The sequence below is a fragment of the Rhinatrema bivittatum genome, chromosome 7 (genome assembly GCF_901001135.1).
Source record: "Rhinatrema bivittatum chromosome 7, aRhiBiv1.1, whole genome shotgun sequence".
Classification (NCBI taxonomy): Eukaryota; Metazoa; Chordata; class Amphibia; order Gymnophiona; family Rhinatrematidae; genus Rhinatrema; species Rhinatrema bivittatum.
The window spans coordinates 297,242,520-297,259,351 of record NC_042621.1 but is presented as its reverse complement, the minus strand read 5'-3'; the positions used below and the strand labels follow the sequence as shown (position 1 = coordinate 297,259,351).

The 16,832-nt window shown below is 47.7% G+C and overlaps 1 protein-coding gene across 2 annotated transcripts in view; it reads right to left on the bottom strand.

Annotated features, from left to right (window-relative positions):
* FAM160B1 (family with sequence similarity 160 member B1) overlaps window positions 1-16,832 on the bottom strand; it is a 108,598-nt gene that overhangs the window by 57,832 nt on the left and 33,934 nt on the right. For both annotated transcript variants that reach the window (XM_029610469.1, XM_029610467.1), the window contains exons 7-10: window positions 16,010-16,206; window positions 14,850-14,964; window positions 6,655-6,731; window positions 6,363-6,555 (exon numbers count right to left, since the gene is read on the bottom strand). In XM_029610469.1, coding sequence (XP_029466329.1) covers window positions 6,363-6,555; window positions 6,655-6,731; window positions 14,850-14,964; window positions 16,010-16,206 — 582 coding nt within the window. The remainder of the gene's footprint in view (window positions 1-6,362; window positions 6,556-6,654; window positions 6,732-14,849; window positions 14,965-16,009; window positions 16,207-16,832) is intronic.

Genomic DNA, 16,832 nt, shown 5'->3' with positions numbered 1-16,832 from the left:
GGAACGCAGAAACAACCTTCGGGAGAACAGAAGGCACTGTGTACAACGAGAACCCGGAGTATGAAATCTGTAGGAAAGGATCTCTACACGACAACGCCTGAAGCTCGGAAATCCTTCTGGCCGAACAGATTGCCACCCAAAATACCACCTTCAGGTTAAATCCTTTATAGTCACACTATTCAGCGGTTCAAACTCAACTTCTCACATGCCTTGCAGAACCAAATTAAGATTCCAAGATGGGCATGCCCACCACACCCAGGGACACAAATGTTTCAACTCCCCCCACCCTCCTCCGAAGAAAGCAAATTACATCTGGGTGCTCTGCTAGGGGCACACCCTGTACTTTACCCCGAAGACAGCCCAAAGCTGCCACCTGCACTTGAAGGGAGTTAGAGGCTAGTCCTTTCACCAATCACTTCTGTAGAAAAGCTAAAATGTGAAACTCGCCAATAAACAAACTTTAAAAAAAAAAAAAGTACCGGTATGTGGAAAGCGAATATGATAGAATTGTTACTATTAGAATATAAATCTAATAATCCCTTAGTACCTAAAAGTAAGAAGGGTTTTCATGCAATTTGGCAGCCTTTCTTTTAGGTACTCCCTGCGGAGGTGCAGCAATCCTTAATGTAAGAAGGGGATTGAGGTGTCCTCTCACGTCTCTTCTTCTTTCTTTCTCTTCTACTCATGCTGTGTGAGGTCTTGTGTATGCGTTTAAGTATGGAATTTCAGGGGGTGGGAGGTGGAGAGGGGGCGAGAAAAGGTGGGTTTTAGTTGAAATGTTAAGGACAAAATTTCATTGTGGTTTGTTGTGTTTTACTTTGAATATGCCAATAAACATACTTAAAAAAAATATACGAAATGGAAGCATGAGTCGGTCATACTCCCTGCCAGGTACACCAGGACTCGAAAACCCTCCAAATAATCACATCACACATAATCAAGGATGTGGATGGTCTTCTAGCCCATAGTAAGATGGAGATAACTTCCTCGGAATAATCCTTCCATCTCAGACATTTCCTCTCAAAAGCCAGGCATCGAGACAAAAGTGAGCTGCCTGATCCAAAAATATTGGACCCTGGTGAAGAAGTCTCGATAAGTGACCAAATCTTAGAGGCCCGTCTGCTGCCATGTTGACCAGATCCGCAAACCAAGGACAACACGACCACTCCAGAGCCACTAGAATTATCTGCCCCGGATGCTGCTCTATCTGCCGAAGCACCTTGCCCACTAGCAGCCATGGAGGAAACGCATAAAGCACAATTCCTGGAGGCCATGGCAGCACTAGAGCATTGATGCCTTCTGCCCCGTGTTCTATAAAAACATGCCATCTTGGCATTCTGCCGTGATGCCATTAAGTCCATATGGGACATTGCCCATCTGATCAGAATGAGACGCATTGCTTCTTCTGATATCTTCAACTCTCCTGAGTTTAGCTTCCTTCAACTGAGAAAATCTGCCTGGATGTTGTTTACCCTAGTAATGTGAGACGCCGCCAGGAGTGACAGATGCTGTTCCGCCCAATGAACCAATTCCTGGGCCTCCTGAGTCACCGCCCGACTCTTGGTTCCTCCCTGCCTGTTGATATAAGCCGCCATTGTTGCATTATCTGACAGAACCTGTACTGGCTGACCTCATAACAGTGGCAGAGAGGCAAGCAATGCGAAATGTACCACCCGCATCTCTAACCTATTGAAAGACCACGATGCCTCCTCCTTTGACCATTTGCCTTGTGATGACTTATCTTGGCACTCCGCTCCCCAATCAGTGAGGCTCGCATCAGTGGTCACTATCACCGAATTATGGACTTCCAGCTGCACTCCTTGACTCAGATTGGCCTGACCAAGCCACCACAAAAGACTGGACTTGACATTACCCCTGAGTGGAAGTGGAAGATAAAACTCCTCCAACAATGGATTCCAACGGGAGAGAAGAGACCACTGAAAAGGTCACATATGAACAAACGCCCAAGGAACAAGTTCCAGTGTGGACACCATAGAACCCAGGACCTGTAAATAGTCCCAGACTTTAGATACCAAAAGTCCTTAAAGGTAATGAATCTGAGACTGAAGTTTCAGCATCCTATCCCCCATGAGAAACACCATCCCCACTTGAGTGTCGAAACGAGTCCCCAGGTATTCCAGGGATTGAGATGGTGTGAGTTGGCTCTTTGCCCAATTCACCCTCAAGCCTAGAGACCACAACCTTTTGGGTATTTGCTGCACCGATTGCCGACAGAGATCTGCTGACTTTGCTCAAATGAGACAATCATCCAGATATGGGTGCACCAATACTCCTTCCCTTCGGAGCGCTTCTGCCATCACCATCATTACTTTGGTGAAAATACAAGGAGCAGTCACCAACCTGAAAGGAAGAGCACAAAACAAATTGTTTTCCCAGAATCATAAATCAGAGAAACTGGTAGATATGCCTCCGTCAAGGATGCCCGGAACTCTCCTTTGCGTACTGCAGCTATGACTGAGCGCAGAATCTCCATCTAAAACCGAGGTATCTTGAAGGCCGCATTTATCTTTTTTAAATCCAAAATTGGTCTGAAGGTTCCCTACTGTTTCGGTACCACAAAATAAATGGAATACCTTCCTGTTCTCTGTTCCTTTGGCAGTACAAGAACTATAGACCCCAGATGCTGCAAGTGGTTCACATTCCCTTGAACTGCCACCTTCTTGGCCTGTGGGTCGCATGGGGAGACGATGTAGACTTCTCGAAGTGGACAAGCAAATTCTAATGCGTAGCCGTCTCTTATCACACTTAGGACCCACTGGTCCATTGTAATTTTGACCCACTCCTCGTAAAAAAGAGTTAAATATCTCCTAGCCGGAATGGAAGAGTAGACCTGTCTTGCTTCAAATGTGACTTGGCCCCTCTGATTCCCTGACCAGAGTTGTCCCAGGTTGGTTCCATCCACAACAAAGGACTGCCCCCAAGACTGCAATCTGCCTAAGCCCTGTCTTTGAGACCCCAAAGAGGCCTTATTTTGGCAGAATCTCTTATTATTATTCCAAAAATAAGAACAGGTTAGAAAGGATCTCCTTCCAGCCTTCGGCCTGTCCTCCAGCAACTTATGCCCTTGGGCTTTGCAAGATGCTCTACCAGTTGCTCCAAGCCCTCTCCAAATAGGAGTTTGCCCTTGAATAGGAGAGCTGCTAACTGTGACTTGGACCATGCATCAGCTGACCAGTTTCTCAACCAAAGCAGTCTCCTGGCCAATACTGCCAACATCATAATTCTGGAAGACATTCTGATTAGGTCATGTAGAACATCCACCACATATGCTACTACTGCCTCCAAACGTTCCGCCTACTTTTTTGCAGAAGCAGAGGTAGGCTCCTTTGCCTGCAAATGTTGGACTCAACACAAAACATGCTATTTGCATAAAACTACTACAAATCTACATACTACTACTACTACATCTACAGTATGTATGCCTAAAGCCGAAACCTCAAAAATCCTCTTGAGATGGACTTCCAGCTTCTGGTTCTGAACATCTTTCAGCGTGGCTGAACCCACCCTGGAATGGTGGTATCCTTGGTAACTGCTGACACCAAAGCATCTACCTTCGGAAGCGTCAAAAGCTTGAGTGTCTCCTCAGATAATGGATACAATTTTGCCACAGCTCTACCAACATTCAGGCCAGTCTCAGGGGTATCCCATTCCCTATACCAATTTCCTCACCAATTTGTGGAATGGGAAAGCCTTTGCCTCAAACTGACCATGACAGGGTCCACACCTTCCTGGCTGGACTCTTCTTGTGGAACACTGATATCCAGCTCGTTAAGCACATGCACAATCAAGGGCCAGAGTTCTTCCTTACAGAAAAGACATACCACACACCTTAGGATTGTCCCCTGCGGACACCAGCACATCCTCTGGGCCATGATCTAGCTCTAACAAGTCCAACGCAGACCCTGCTCCTTGTGAACCATGTTGTGAAGCTTCTGAAACCTTAGAGTCATCCCTGGAACTATTCAGGCGAGTCGACATTTCCAGAATCCTTCAGATGCTTGGTGACCCCTTAGGTCTTTTCATCAGTCAAGAATCACCCTTAGGGTGACCCTGGGTCCGAGACCTGTCATCACCCACTGCTTTCCTAGCTAGATATGCCCTGTGTAGAAGCAATATGAAATCCGAAGAAAGAGAGGAGGAATCTTCTGAATCATTCCCCAGCAAGTCCTCCTCAGCCTCAGGGGCTCCCTGCCTCTCCTTGGAGGCCTGCACTGCCAGCGATAAGGGAGGTGGGGAATTTCCTGCCGCTGCAGAACCCTAGGCTTCCGCTGCTACTGTATTCAAAATGGCTGCCATTCCTGCATTGATGGGAAAAACAGCAGCAGGAGGTCCCTGACGCTCTTGGAGCTCTCCTTTGTGCTGCCTACCCCAAACTGTCTCCTCCTCCTGAGTCGCATTGGGAACATAAGCCGCTCTAGAGAGACGTGTGTGGGATTCTCCACAGGACCAACAGCATTTGTCATATGTCATCTCTCCCCTTGAGGCACGAGCCATGCGTTGGCCTGGCAGGCAGGAGCCGCTTATCGTCAAAAACCTCGTGCAGACAGAGCCACGCAGCACACTGACTACATGCTTCCCAGGATCCCCAGGCAACACCGGCTAAGATGTGACCTCCTGCTCAGTAATAGAAACTGCTGCTTTGTTTTGTTTTTTAAACTTTAATGGTCACCAACAGAAATCAAGAAAAGAATAAAAAAAAAAAACAAGTACTGCCCTTAAAGACCAACCATACAGCAGATCTGTTGTGTGAGTCAGCAGGTTCTCCTGGGGAGAGGGAACTGTTCTACTAGCCATCAGCCCCACGGGAGCAAGGATCGAGCCAAGTAAAGTGTCACCAACCCCCTGCTCGTCCACCTCAAACCAGGACCTAGCATCTACCTGGAAGGAATCCTAAAAAGGCTACAATTGTTTTTTTAATATATACTCCAGACTGCAGTTTTACACCTCTACTATCCGCTGGAGATAGAGAAATACTGAGAGGCTGCAGGTGGCACACTAGGTTATATGCAGCATCAGCAAAGCTTTTTTTCTCTGTCTCCATCTGCTGGCAGGGAGGCAAAACCCAGGAGTCTTGACTGATCTGGATATGAACGGGAACTCAAAGGTTTCCATGCACAGGAGCCTTTTTCAATGGAAATGAGGCTCCAGAATGAGGGGTCACGTGATTAGGGTGAAAGGGGGTAGACTTAAGAGTAATCTTTGCTAAGAAATATTTCTTTGCAGACAGAGTGGTGGATGCATGGCACAGCCTTCCAGTTGGAGGTGGTAGAAACAAGGACATTATCTAAATTCAAGAAAGCATGGGACAAGCAGAATTAATATCTGAGGGAGTGGTAGAAATTGCAGCGCTGAGCAGCTGTGTGGATGGGTAAGACTACATAGGATGTTCTGCCTTCATGTTTCTATGTCTTCATCTGGCCCATTCCCCTTCACAGCCTTCCATTCTCTATCTCTATTTCCCCATTGCACCAACTACTCTGGCTCTTCCTGTGACACTGGCAGGTGATTGTCTCTTGTAGATCAGGCTCCCCTATACCCCTGATTGACAACCACTAATCTAGATGATAGTGCTCGATGAGCATGTTAATGACTTCCACCTGGAGCTTTGTAAATCTCATTAATGGAGGCTGGCCTGGGGTTTGTTACTGGTGTTTCCAGCAACCTAGCTACATGGACTCTGACATGCCTCTCCAAATTTAAACCACCAAGGCCTAGCAATGACATAGGGACCCTGCCATATCATCAGAGTATATCCATCAGAAGAGTCAGAAGAAACAAAAAGCTGGATAGGCTTTCTAAGCACATTTGTTTGCTCCAAACAAAAGATCCGAGCTCTCTTGGCTAAATGTGAAGGTCAGCTTTTATCTCGTGAACATGTCGAGCATGAGGGCAAATTAAAATGCTGGAGCAGTTGGAACTCTGACAGCACCATAGGAAGGAACATTAGATGAATTTGAAATTCCATCACGTCACTGTAAAACTTTGCATATAATGATTTGCTAACAAGCCAGGGCTCACAGACTCTGCGGGCTGAAGCAACTGCCGGGAAAATTACCAGGTAAGATATTCAAGCTCATAAGAAGAGTTGAGTGATTTGAAGGGGGGCTTTCAAGCAGCTGGTTGAGAACCACCCTGATGTCCTACAACCCAAAGAGAGAGGAGGTATCACGCACTCATTTGTAAATGCAGGTATCAAGCACTCATTCTGACCGCACATTTTTTCAAGATCCTAGAAGCGTGTATACTATACGGCACATTTCTACCAGAGCCGCCTCTCCCCAGTATTATAAGATAAGATATTTCCTAAAGAAAAATGCAAATTCAAACAGGCTGAGGATTACCTCATCCGAAATATGATCACAGTGCTCAATCAGCCTGTGCCGAAGTGGGTGCGTGTTGATATTTGCCAGGGTCTCTGCCTCCCGATCTTCTCCAAGAATAAAATAGACAATTTCTTTCAGCAGAGCCTCCGAAGTCACCTGGCGGACAATACGATGCAGGAGGGCCGTGGACGTAAGAATCCCGATCTCTGACCTGAGCAGAGGAGAGAGAGAGGGACAAAGGTCAGCGGTCTGCCCAGGCCTCTGGAGAGGGCAGCTCAGTGCTGTCGCTGAAACGAAGGAGTCCACTCACGTTTGCATCAGCTGGGGCTCCATGACGCCGGCGAAGAACTGCTCCCGAATAGATCTTGCCATGACAGCAGCAGAAGTCTGAAATCACAGGGCAGAAGGGTTTACCCTATGGACAGGTAAGAACTAATTCACTGATGATTCCATCTCGGGAACAGGGGCTGCGGCTAGCAGCTCACCTCTTAAGGCCCGATTTGTGTCCCTAGTGATAAAAGAAAGAGATGGAGAATGGCAGCCTGAAGCCCTGTATTAAAAACGGGGAGGGTAGTTCTCAGACGTGCATAGGCTAAAATCTGCGGGGAATTTTTCCCCCACAGAGTTTAGCCGGAATTTTCGATAAACAGACTCCGCACATAAATGCACTCTGAAAATCTGCGGTGTGGGCCCGGAGCCGGCGCTGACATTCACAATATTACACCTGCTCGGGTGTATTTGCTTGCATGCTCTTGAAAATCAAAAGTACGCGTGCAAACTATGTCCCTGCTCCAATTCTGGGCCGCCCCCCCCCCCCCAGAACACCTCTTTGTAGTGCATGGAAAGATGTGTGCAAAAACGCATGTATTTTTCTGCTCGCAAATACCCCGCCCCCTGCCGGATCATTTTTAAAAGGCCATTTACATGCATAAAACCCAGAGTTTATGCACATGAATTCTTTTGTGAAATTGACCCCACAGGAGGGACACTTTGAATAGCCCATGCTGTTTGCAGTGTGTATGCATCGCAGGCAGCTTTCATGGGAAAAACTAACCTCTTGCTTCCCCTTTGAAAATCGGCAGGCACACAGTGCGTCCACTACAAGTGTCCAAGTACCGTGCACCTGATGTCTGTATGGGTGGCCAAGAGGGGACACAACAGTATGCGGGCTTGAAAACTAAATACATGCCAGCTTTCCTCTCCCAGCCTAAACACGTTCCTGGGAACACCTCTTCTTAACCGGCTAAAAGGGCACAGACTAGAGAAAACTGCGCGTAATCTTAGCCCAGCAGAGGAGGGTGATATTCAGCCAAGTCCATTTACTACCCCCCCCCAAAAAAAAAAACCAACCCAGCATTTTACCCAGTTAAAATGGCTTTGAAAACTGTCTACCCTAGAAGTAAAGCTGCAACATTGCAATGCATCAATAAAATCAGCAATAAGATAACTCTAGCACGGAGAGGAAGATTGTATGCACAGCGTAACAACGGAAAATGCGCTTGTTCCTGAACTGCACCAGCCCTCTGCTGCAGCCACACCTCTGAGGGACAAAGACAAGAAAAGCCCAAGGAAAGGTATTTCTGAGGCTTCTTCTCAAGAAACATCAAAACTCAAAGAAAAATAACCCCTACAGGGCCAATTCACCGAACAGTTTTTTATGTCCACGTGCTGGTCCTTGCTCTCCATTAAGGACTTAACGCAGCACATTCGATGCACAAATGGAATTTGCAGGTGTTTTTAAGGAAGGAACATACAAAAACTGTTCATGTTCCAAGTATAGGACATGGATATGTGAAGGAACATAATTTGCAATCTTTCCTTTTAGATAATCTGGACCCAAGCCCAGGGTTATTTTAAAATCTAAACCTTATCCAGGATAGGATTGCTTCCCACACTCAGTTACCATCTGAGCTGCTACTCTGGGTTGTTTGCAGCCTTCCCATTAGTTTCTTAGGGAACCCCAGATGTACAATGACTGTACCATGTACAATGGAGATTAAATTATTTTGGTTGGGTAAAGTTCAAATTGAACGCAGCTGCTTCAGATGGAGAAAAGGAAAATTTTTGTTCCTGTAATACCACAGATCAGTCCAGACTCCTGGGATTATGCCTCCCTTCCAGCAGATGGAGACAGAGACACTGGCACATAACCCGGAGTGCTACCTGCAGTCCCTCAGTATTGACCTGTACCCAAGCCAAGATTAGCCTCATAACAATCCGAATGAAAATGCAAACAACATGCTTCATAACTCCAAACCAGGAGAACAAATTTGAAATCTCAAGCAGCTCTGCAGCCTCCATACAACAGAACCATGACAGAAGTATGAGCGGACTCTCCCCCACACAGGGCGGGACTCTGGACTGATCCGTGGTATTCCAGGAACGAAAATTAGCAGGTAAGAACCAATTTTCCTTTCCTGTTCATACCCGGATCAGTCCAGACTCCCGGGATGTACCCAAGCTTGCCTAATTAGGGTGGGACTTCGAGAGTCCTGCTCTAAGAACACTCTCACCAAAGCCCATTGCCTCTGGAGCCTGCACATCCAAACAATAATGATGACAAAAGTGTGCAACGACTTTCAAGTAGCCGCCCGACAAATTTCCTGCGGCAACACCAGCTGGCACGAGGCCCAAGAAGTTGCCTGAGACCGAACTGAGTGAGCCCTCAGTCCCACCAGGACAGGATACCCCTTACAGATATAAGCCATGCTTATTGCTTCTTTCAACCATCTTGCTATCCTAGATTTTGAAGCCTTCTGCCCTTTTCTACGACCATTCCAAAGCACAAAGAGATAGCCAGACATCCTGATGTCATTGGTGACTTTGAGGTAATGCAACAAAGCCTGCTTCACATTGAAGATGTTTAGCGTGCGGCGCCGACACGTCCAAACCTGAAAAGGCCGAAGTTCCAGAGTCTGGTTCAAATGGAAGGCTGACACAACCTTCAGGAGAAAAGAGGGCACCGCCCACAATGAGATCTTCAGGAAAGGCTCTCTGCACAACAGTGCTTGAAGTTCCAAAATCCTACGAGCGGAACAAATGGCTAGCAGAAACACCAACTTCAAAGTGAGATCCTTTACCCTTGCCCTTTTTAAAGGTTCAAAAGGAGCTACACACATCCCTCTAAGGACTAGATTGAGGTTCCATATGGGACATATTTTCTGCACAGGACGACGCAGATGTTTTGCCCCACGAAGCAAGCAAACCATATCCGGGTAAGCAGCCAATGACATTCCATGCACCTTGCCTCAAAGAGAGCCCAAGGCTGCAACCTGAACCTTTCTGCAAAAAAGCTAAGATATGAGCTATCATAAGAACATAAGAAATTGCCATGCTGGGTCAGACCAAGGGTCCATCATGCCCAGCATCCTGTTTCCAACAGAGGCCAAACCAGGCCACAAGAAACTGGCAAGTAACCAAACACTAAGAAGATCCCATGCTACTGATGCAATTAATAGCAGTGGCTATTCCCTAAGTAAAGTTGATTAATAGCCATTAATGGACTTTTCCTCCAAGAACTTATCCAAACCTTTTTTGAACCCAGCTACATGAACTGCACTAACCACCTCCTCTGGCAACAAATTCCAGAGCTTTATTGTGCATCGAGGCCTGAGTCTAGATTATTACTTGACCCGAGCACCAGGACTCAAAGACTTTCCAGACCCTTACATACGATAAAGAAGTAGAAGTCTTTCTAGCCTACAACAAGGTGGTAATGACATCTCCTTTTTCTCTCAAACGCCTCCTCTCAAAAGCCAATCCGCAAGACAAAAGCAATCCACTCGATCCAAAAATATTGGACCCTGCTGAAGAAGCTTCAGCAAATGAGCGAGCCGCAGCAGACCATAGATCATCAGGTTGACCAGGTCCGCAAACCATGGGCACCTTGGCCACTCTGGTGCCACCAGAATCACTTCTCCAGGGTGATTGTCTATTCATCATATCAGTTTTCTCACCAGAGGCTATGGAGGGAACATGTAAAGTAGGATCCCTCAGGGCCAAGGTAGAACCAGAGCATCTATGCCTTCTGCTCCGTGCTCTCTTCTGCGACTGAAGAAGAGGGGTGCCTTGGCATTCTTCTGTGACACCATCAAACCCAGGCGGAGAATACCCCACCGGCGACATATCAGAGCCATCGCCTCCCTAGACAGCTCCCACTCCCCAGGATCCAGTTTCTGCAAACTGAGAAAATCTGCTTGCTCACTGTCCACTCTGGCAAAGTGAGACACCACAAGAATTGCTAGATGCCGTACCGCCTAGAGAAACAACTCCTGAGCTTCCTGGGCTACCGCCCGATTCCTGGTTCCCCCTTTTCGGTTGATATAAGCCACCATGGTCACGTTGTCCAACAAGAAGTATACTGACCGGCCACTCAACAGAGGCAGAACGTAAGTAATACGCACCGCACTGTCCTAGTCTCCAAATGATTGATAGACCAGGACTTCTTTTTCTTGGACCAATGCCCCTGGGCCAACTGATCCTGGCATACCGACCCCCAGCTGGAGAGACTGGAGTTGGTGGTAACTACCACCCAGTCTGGAATTTCCAAGTCCACTCCGCGCCTTAGATGCGTCTGACCAAGCCACCATGAAAGACTGGACCTGGCAGGTTCCTTGAGCAACAGTGGAAAGTGAAACTGCTCTGACAAAGGATCCCAATGTGAAAGGAGGGACCACTGCAGAGACCTCATATGTGCAAAGGTCCAAGGAGCCAGCTCCAATGTTGAGGCCATAAAGTCCAACACTTGAAGGTAATCCCAGACCCTGGGTACCGCTGCATCCAACAACCTGAGTACCTGCTTCTGCAGCTTGAGAATATGACCTTACGTAAGGAAAACATGGAATAGACTTAGTTTTTGGGTACTTGCCAGGTTCTTATGGCCTGGATTGGCCACTGTTGGAAACAGGATGCTGGGCTTGATGGACCCTTGGTCTGACCCAGTATCGCATGTTCTTATGTTCTTATGTTCTTACCCTGGTGTCGAAACGCGCTCCCAAGAACTCCAGAACCTGAGACGGGGTGAGATGACTCTTTGCCAAATTCACCACCTGACCCAGAGTCCTCAACTGCTCTAAGACCTGAGCCACTGCTTGACCACCAGGGGCTTTCGACTTTGGCCGAATGAGCCAGTCATCCAGATATGGATGAACAAAGATGCCCTTCTTCCTGAGCATCACTGCCACAACCACCATTACCTTGGTAAATGTTCATGGCACCATTACCAAACCAAATGGAAAGCTACAAAACTGAAAATGTTTCCCCAAGGACCATGAAGCGCAGAAACCGCTGGTGACCTGGGCGGATTGGAATATGCAGATACACCTCGGTCAAGTCTAGAGAAGCCAGGAACTGTTTCAATCACCAAACGCAGAGTTTCCATTCGAAAACAAGGAAACCTGACAGCCACCTTCACCTTTTTAAAATCTGAAATTGGACGGAAGAACCCTTCCACCAAGAAATAAATGGAATACCTTCCTGTCCTTTGTTCCCCTATAGGAACGGGAACTACAGCTCCCAGTTCTTGAAATTATTCCACGGTTTCTTAGACCACCTTTCTCTTGCTGCAAGGGGAAACCATAAACAAGACCCACAGCAGACTAGAGAATTCTAACATGTAGCCATTTCTTATCACACTGAGTACCCAGCGGTCTGTTGTGGTCACTCCTCGTAGGACAGAGTCATATGCCCTCCAATAAGTGGAAGAGAGGAGTGGCCCAGCATCGCTTCATTGGGAGGACTTTGCTCCGCCAGAGCCCTGGCCGAGACCTTTCTGCCTGGTTTTCTGCCCCCCCTCGAAAGGGCTGGTTCCAGGATTGCTGCTTCCAGGTGCCTTGCCTCTGAGCTCCTGCAGAGGGCCTACTCAGACAAAACCGTCTATTCGACCAAAACCGGGAAATGCCCAGCAAAGGAGCCTCTATTTCCTTTGGGCTTATCTTCTGGCAGCCTATGGTCTCCCTGTGACGCTTCATAAGCTCCTCTAAGTCTTCTCCAAACAGAAGCTTCCCTTTGAACGGTAAGACTCCCAAATGAAACTTAAACCAAACATCCGCCAACCAGTTCCTCAACCAAAGGAGCCTCTTGGCCGACATCGCAGACATCAAAATTCTCGAAGAAGTTCTAATGAGGTCATACAGGGTATCTGCAGCATAATCTGCTGCCGCCTCCAGACAGTCCACCTGCTTAGCCTTGGATGGAGATAGAGTTCTAGTAGATTGTAATTGCTGAACCCAGTGTAAACTGGCCCTCTGTGTGAAGCTACTGCACACAGCAGCACGAATGCCAAGTGCAGACACCTCAAATATCTTCTTGAGATGTATTTCCAATTTCCTGTCCTGCCTATCCTTCAGCACCACTGAACCAGCCAGGGATGGTGGTCTTCTTAGTGACTGCAGACACTGACGCATCCACCTTAGGGAGCGCCAACAGCTCGAGCGTATCCTCAGGCAATGGATACAACTTTGCCATCGCCCAGCCTACCTTCAGGTCCGTCTCTTGAGTGTCTCACTCCCTGACTACCAGCTTCTTCACAGACTTCTGAAAGGGGACCCCTCAAGACCATCCATGACTAGGTCCACCCACTCTTGATCAGACTCCTCCTGAGGAACCTTGATCCCCAGCTCCTCGAGAACATGAGGGATTAAGGGCCATAACTCTTCTTTCCAGAAAAGACGCACCACTATTGGATCATCCCCTTCTGCAACCGGCACCCGGTTCAAACCTTCATCAGAATCCGGATCATCCGGGCTATTATCAGGCACAACTGGATCCTTGTCAGGTATAGCTGGATCCAGAAGGGCAGGAACCTGCAGAGCTCTGTCCCCTGAATCGGAGTCGACATCCAGACTGCCTACAACTGTCCTCATCCCGAGGATCCTGGGTGCCTTCCACGGAACCGGACCCATGGAACCTCCAGGTCTTTTGTCAGGTCGTGGACCACCGGGCTTCTAAGCCCGGTCCAAGTGCCCCCCCAGCTGCCTTCCATGCTAAATATGCCTCGTGCAAAAGAAGGATGAACTCTGACAAAAATGGAGCGGGAACCTCCAATCCATCTCCGGGAGGAGATCCCTCACCGTCAGAATCGGGATCCCTCTGGTTAACAAAATCCTGCTCCATCGAAGACAATGGGGGGGGGGGGGGAATCCTCCTCCCCCCGAAACAGCCCTGGAAAGCCTTCAGCTCCAGGCAACATGGCTGCCTTTCCTGCACCCGGCGGGGGAGAGGTGGCAGACTTCAAAGGCGCTTCCGCGCCTGACTTCTGCCGCCCCGACCCACCCTCTCCACCAGAGTGGCAATGGGAACACAGCCCGGCATGGGACAACTGTGCGCAAGCATTGCCACACGAGCGGCATGCACTACCGTGTGCCATCAGAACACGTAATGCTGCATCGCCTGCAAAAAAGACCCAACCACATGACAAAACCAGCCCCACCGCGCTGTCAAACAGACTGCCGCCCGGGAACTCACCTCCCAGCAGCCCTGCGAGGTCCCAACGCAACCTTCCCTGCTGTTAAAAACTTTGCTGCTCTCCTTCACTTCTTCTGGTTTTTTTTTTTTAAACTTTACTCAGACAGAAGAAGAAAAACCACTAAGGGTACTTCCCTGTGCCGAAGAGCTGCCAGATTCCAACTGTTCTCCTGAGGGGAGAGAACTGGCCCCACCAGCTATTCACCCTCCCGGCAGCGAAAAGCTGAGACAGACTAGGGTCCACGATACCCCAACCAGGGCCTAGCAACCTCCCGAGAGGGAGAATAAAAATAATCTTTGTTCTTTCTCTCCCTTTTTATTCCTCGACTGCAGGGATTTCACCTCTACCATCTGCTGGAGACAGAGAAATACTGAGGGACTGGAGGTGGCTCTCCGGGTTATATGCCAGTGCAACTTTCTCTGTCTCCATCTGCTGGAAGGGAGGCAGAGTCCCAGGAGTCTGGACTGATCTGGGTATGAACAGGAAAAACTATTTCTTGCCAGAACAGAAGTGTGGAACTCAAAGCAAAGCTCAGAATCTTCTCCATGCTCAGAAGTGGATTAGGAAAAGAAACTAAGGATGTACAATCGTTTAGGGCAAATTAGGCAACTTCAATGAAATTTCCTAATTCGTCCTGGTTCGGGGAACCTGAAAACCGAACCAAATTTTCCCGAAATTTCAGGAAAATTCGGTTTTCGGGTTAGTGCGCACTAATGGGAGTTAAATGTTAAAATGTTAGTGCGCACTAATGGGAGTTAGTGCGCACTAACCTGAAATTTGGGACCCCCGAATTACAAATCCCCGAATCGTGAGAAATACGAAATTTCTTGCAGCGGGCCGAAATCGAAACACATTTCTAAAAGAAACTGAACACTGATGGTCAACAGAAAGGATACAAGATCCATCTTTCTCAGGTTATTCTGGGGTCATTGCAGATTAATCACCAGTCAGTTTATTAGTTGCTGTAATTTTGAAAGCTAAAACCATACATTTAGAATACTGAAAGCAATCAATGTTAGTGGCAGTAAATAGCTTCCGACCTTGTGTGCTTCCTTGATGAGCTGATCGCAATAATCAAACCAGGAAAGGAACGAGATCAGGGCCCGCTTGCCAGGAAAAGCAGAAGCGTCTTCCTTGTGACTGTATGAATCCAGACTAAGGGAAGGGGGGAAAAAAAAGGGTCACTGTCGGGAGCGAGGAAACCTGTGCTTAAAGCTGCTCGTCAGATAAAAGCGGCTGCAGAATGAACCAGCTCTGTTCAGATTTTGGTTTATGCAGGTCTGTTAAGTGGCGCCACCTATGAACGAAGGCACTGGGCCCACTTCATCCGGATCCTTCATTCGGTCATTTCATTTACCAGGATTCATTATTCGCCTTTTCAAGGAGAATTCACCACAGCTTAAAATAAAGCAATAAACGTGTAATGGCACAATTTCAATAAGCACTTAAATTGCAAAGAGGGAAGGGGATCCATTTTAATTTATGATAAAGAATGCATAAACGATATTCAAAAAGAATTAAGTACTGGCTATTAAATTCGAGGGAAGACATCTCAAGGGAACTGCACTTCCTGGGCACTGTTTGCCATTTCTTAAGTCCAGCTTTTAATTTTTAACTTTTTTTTTAAAATAAAACACACAGTAAACTTTCAGTCAATTATTCCCTATGAACAAAATTAGACATCCATAGAGACCATTTCAATAAGCAGCATGGGTCCTGCTTTGCGGACTCTGCATACAATATATATAGCCTAGCCGTGCTTTATACTGCAGATCCGTCGCGCACTGTCACAGAGCTACTGCAACTGTGCACAAAGTCAACACTCTTTACAGGGACAATTATTAAAGTAGACAGTCTGGGATAAAGTCTGGAGGTATTCCGGATCTGCAGATTTCCCCAAGTTTCAAATCTCGGGGGGAAAAAAGTGCCCATGGACATTTGCACCTCCATTTTCTGTGGGCGCCTTCTCCATGGAAAACAACACTCGTGTAATCTGAAAATGCAATCTATGCCTCTTTCCTCATCGTCCTGGGAAAGCAGCCATAGGCTAAACGGGAGGCCAAATAACCTAATCAAATAATGGCCCGCTCTGAGGCTGCCGTCCCCCCTTTCCAAACGACCCTAAGTGTGCTTAGCGTCTGTATGCAATCTCCTCATACATAGAAATAAATAAAATAAAATAAAAGGTCCGTTTCCATACCCCCAGTTAATTGCTTCCACTGTTTCGATATCCAAAGGATCCGCGGATTGAGCCAGGGCGTTATAGAGCGAGGTGAGTCTGTCCGTCAGCACTTCACACAGGCAAGTGTGCTGGGTTAGGCACTTGGCTGCTGCTGGCTCTGGCAGACTGGCCAACAGCATCAGCCCCTCACATGCCTTCACGGCTATCCGGCCGTCCTGCAAAGCACACAGAGAGCTGTCAGCAGGGCCGACTCGGCCTGCCATCTGAAGGAAGACCATTCAGGGTAAAAGAGTTGGATTAAAAAAACAAATACATAAACTTGAATACATAATATCTGGGAATTTTAACGCCATAAATTGTAAAGTACACCGTGACATCTCCCCCCAAACACTGGTAAATTTCATTTCATGTGGTAAATTTAGGTCTCACCTGTACAACAAAGCTCCAACCAAGTTAAAGACCTGCCCCACCTGCCTGCCTGAGGGAAGGAAAGAAGAGCAAACAGAACTGCTGGTTCAATCGCATTCTGGACCCTGGATACTTTTCCCTGGTCTGAGCCTCCAAAGTTGCCTGGAACTCGACCCGGTTGATCTTGACCTCTTACTGTATTTCTGACGTGGCGTGGAATGGACCGGAACACCAGGGGGCATGGATATCACCAAGGCATTACCAAACCACAGCCTTCTTTTCAGGGCCCTCCAGGTGGCGGAGCTGCCTAGCCTTCTCCGTGCTGATTATCGACCAAGCCCTGGCCCCAGCCCTCCCCGCTGATATCGTTGTAGGATGTCCAGAAATGGAGGCCCCCGCCACAGCGGCGGGTTACTCCCGAAGTAACAAACTG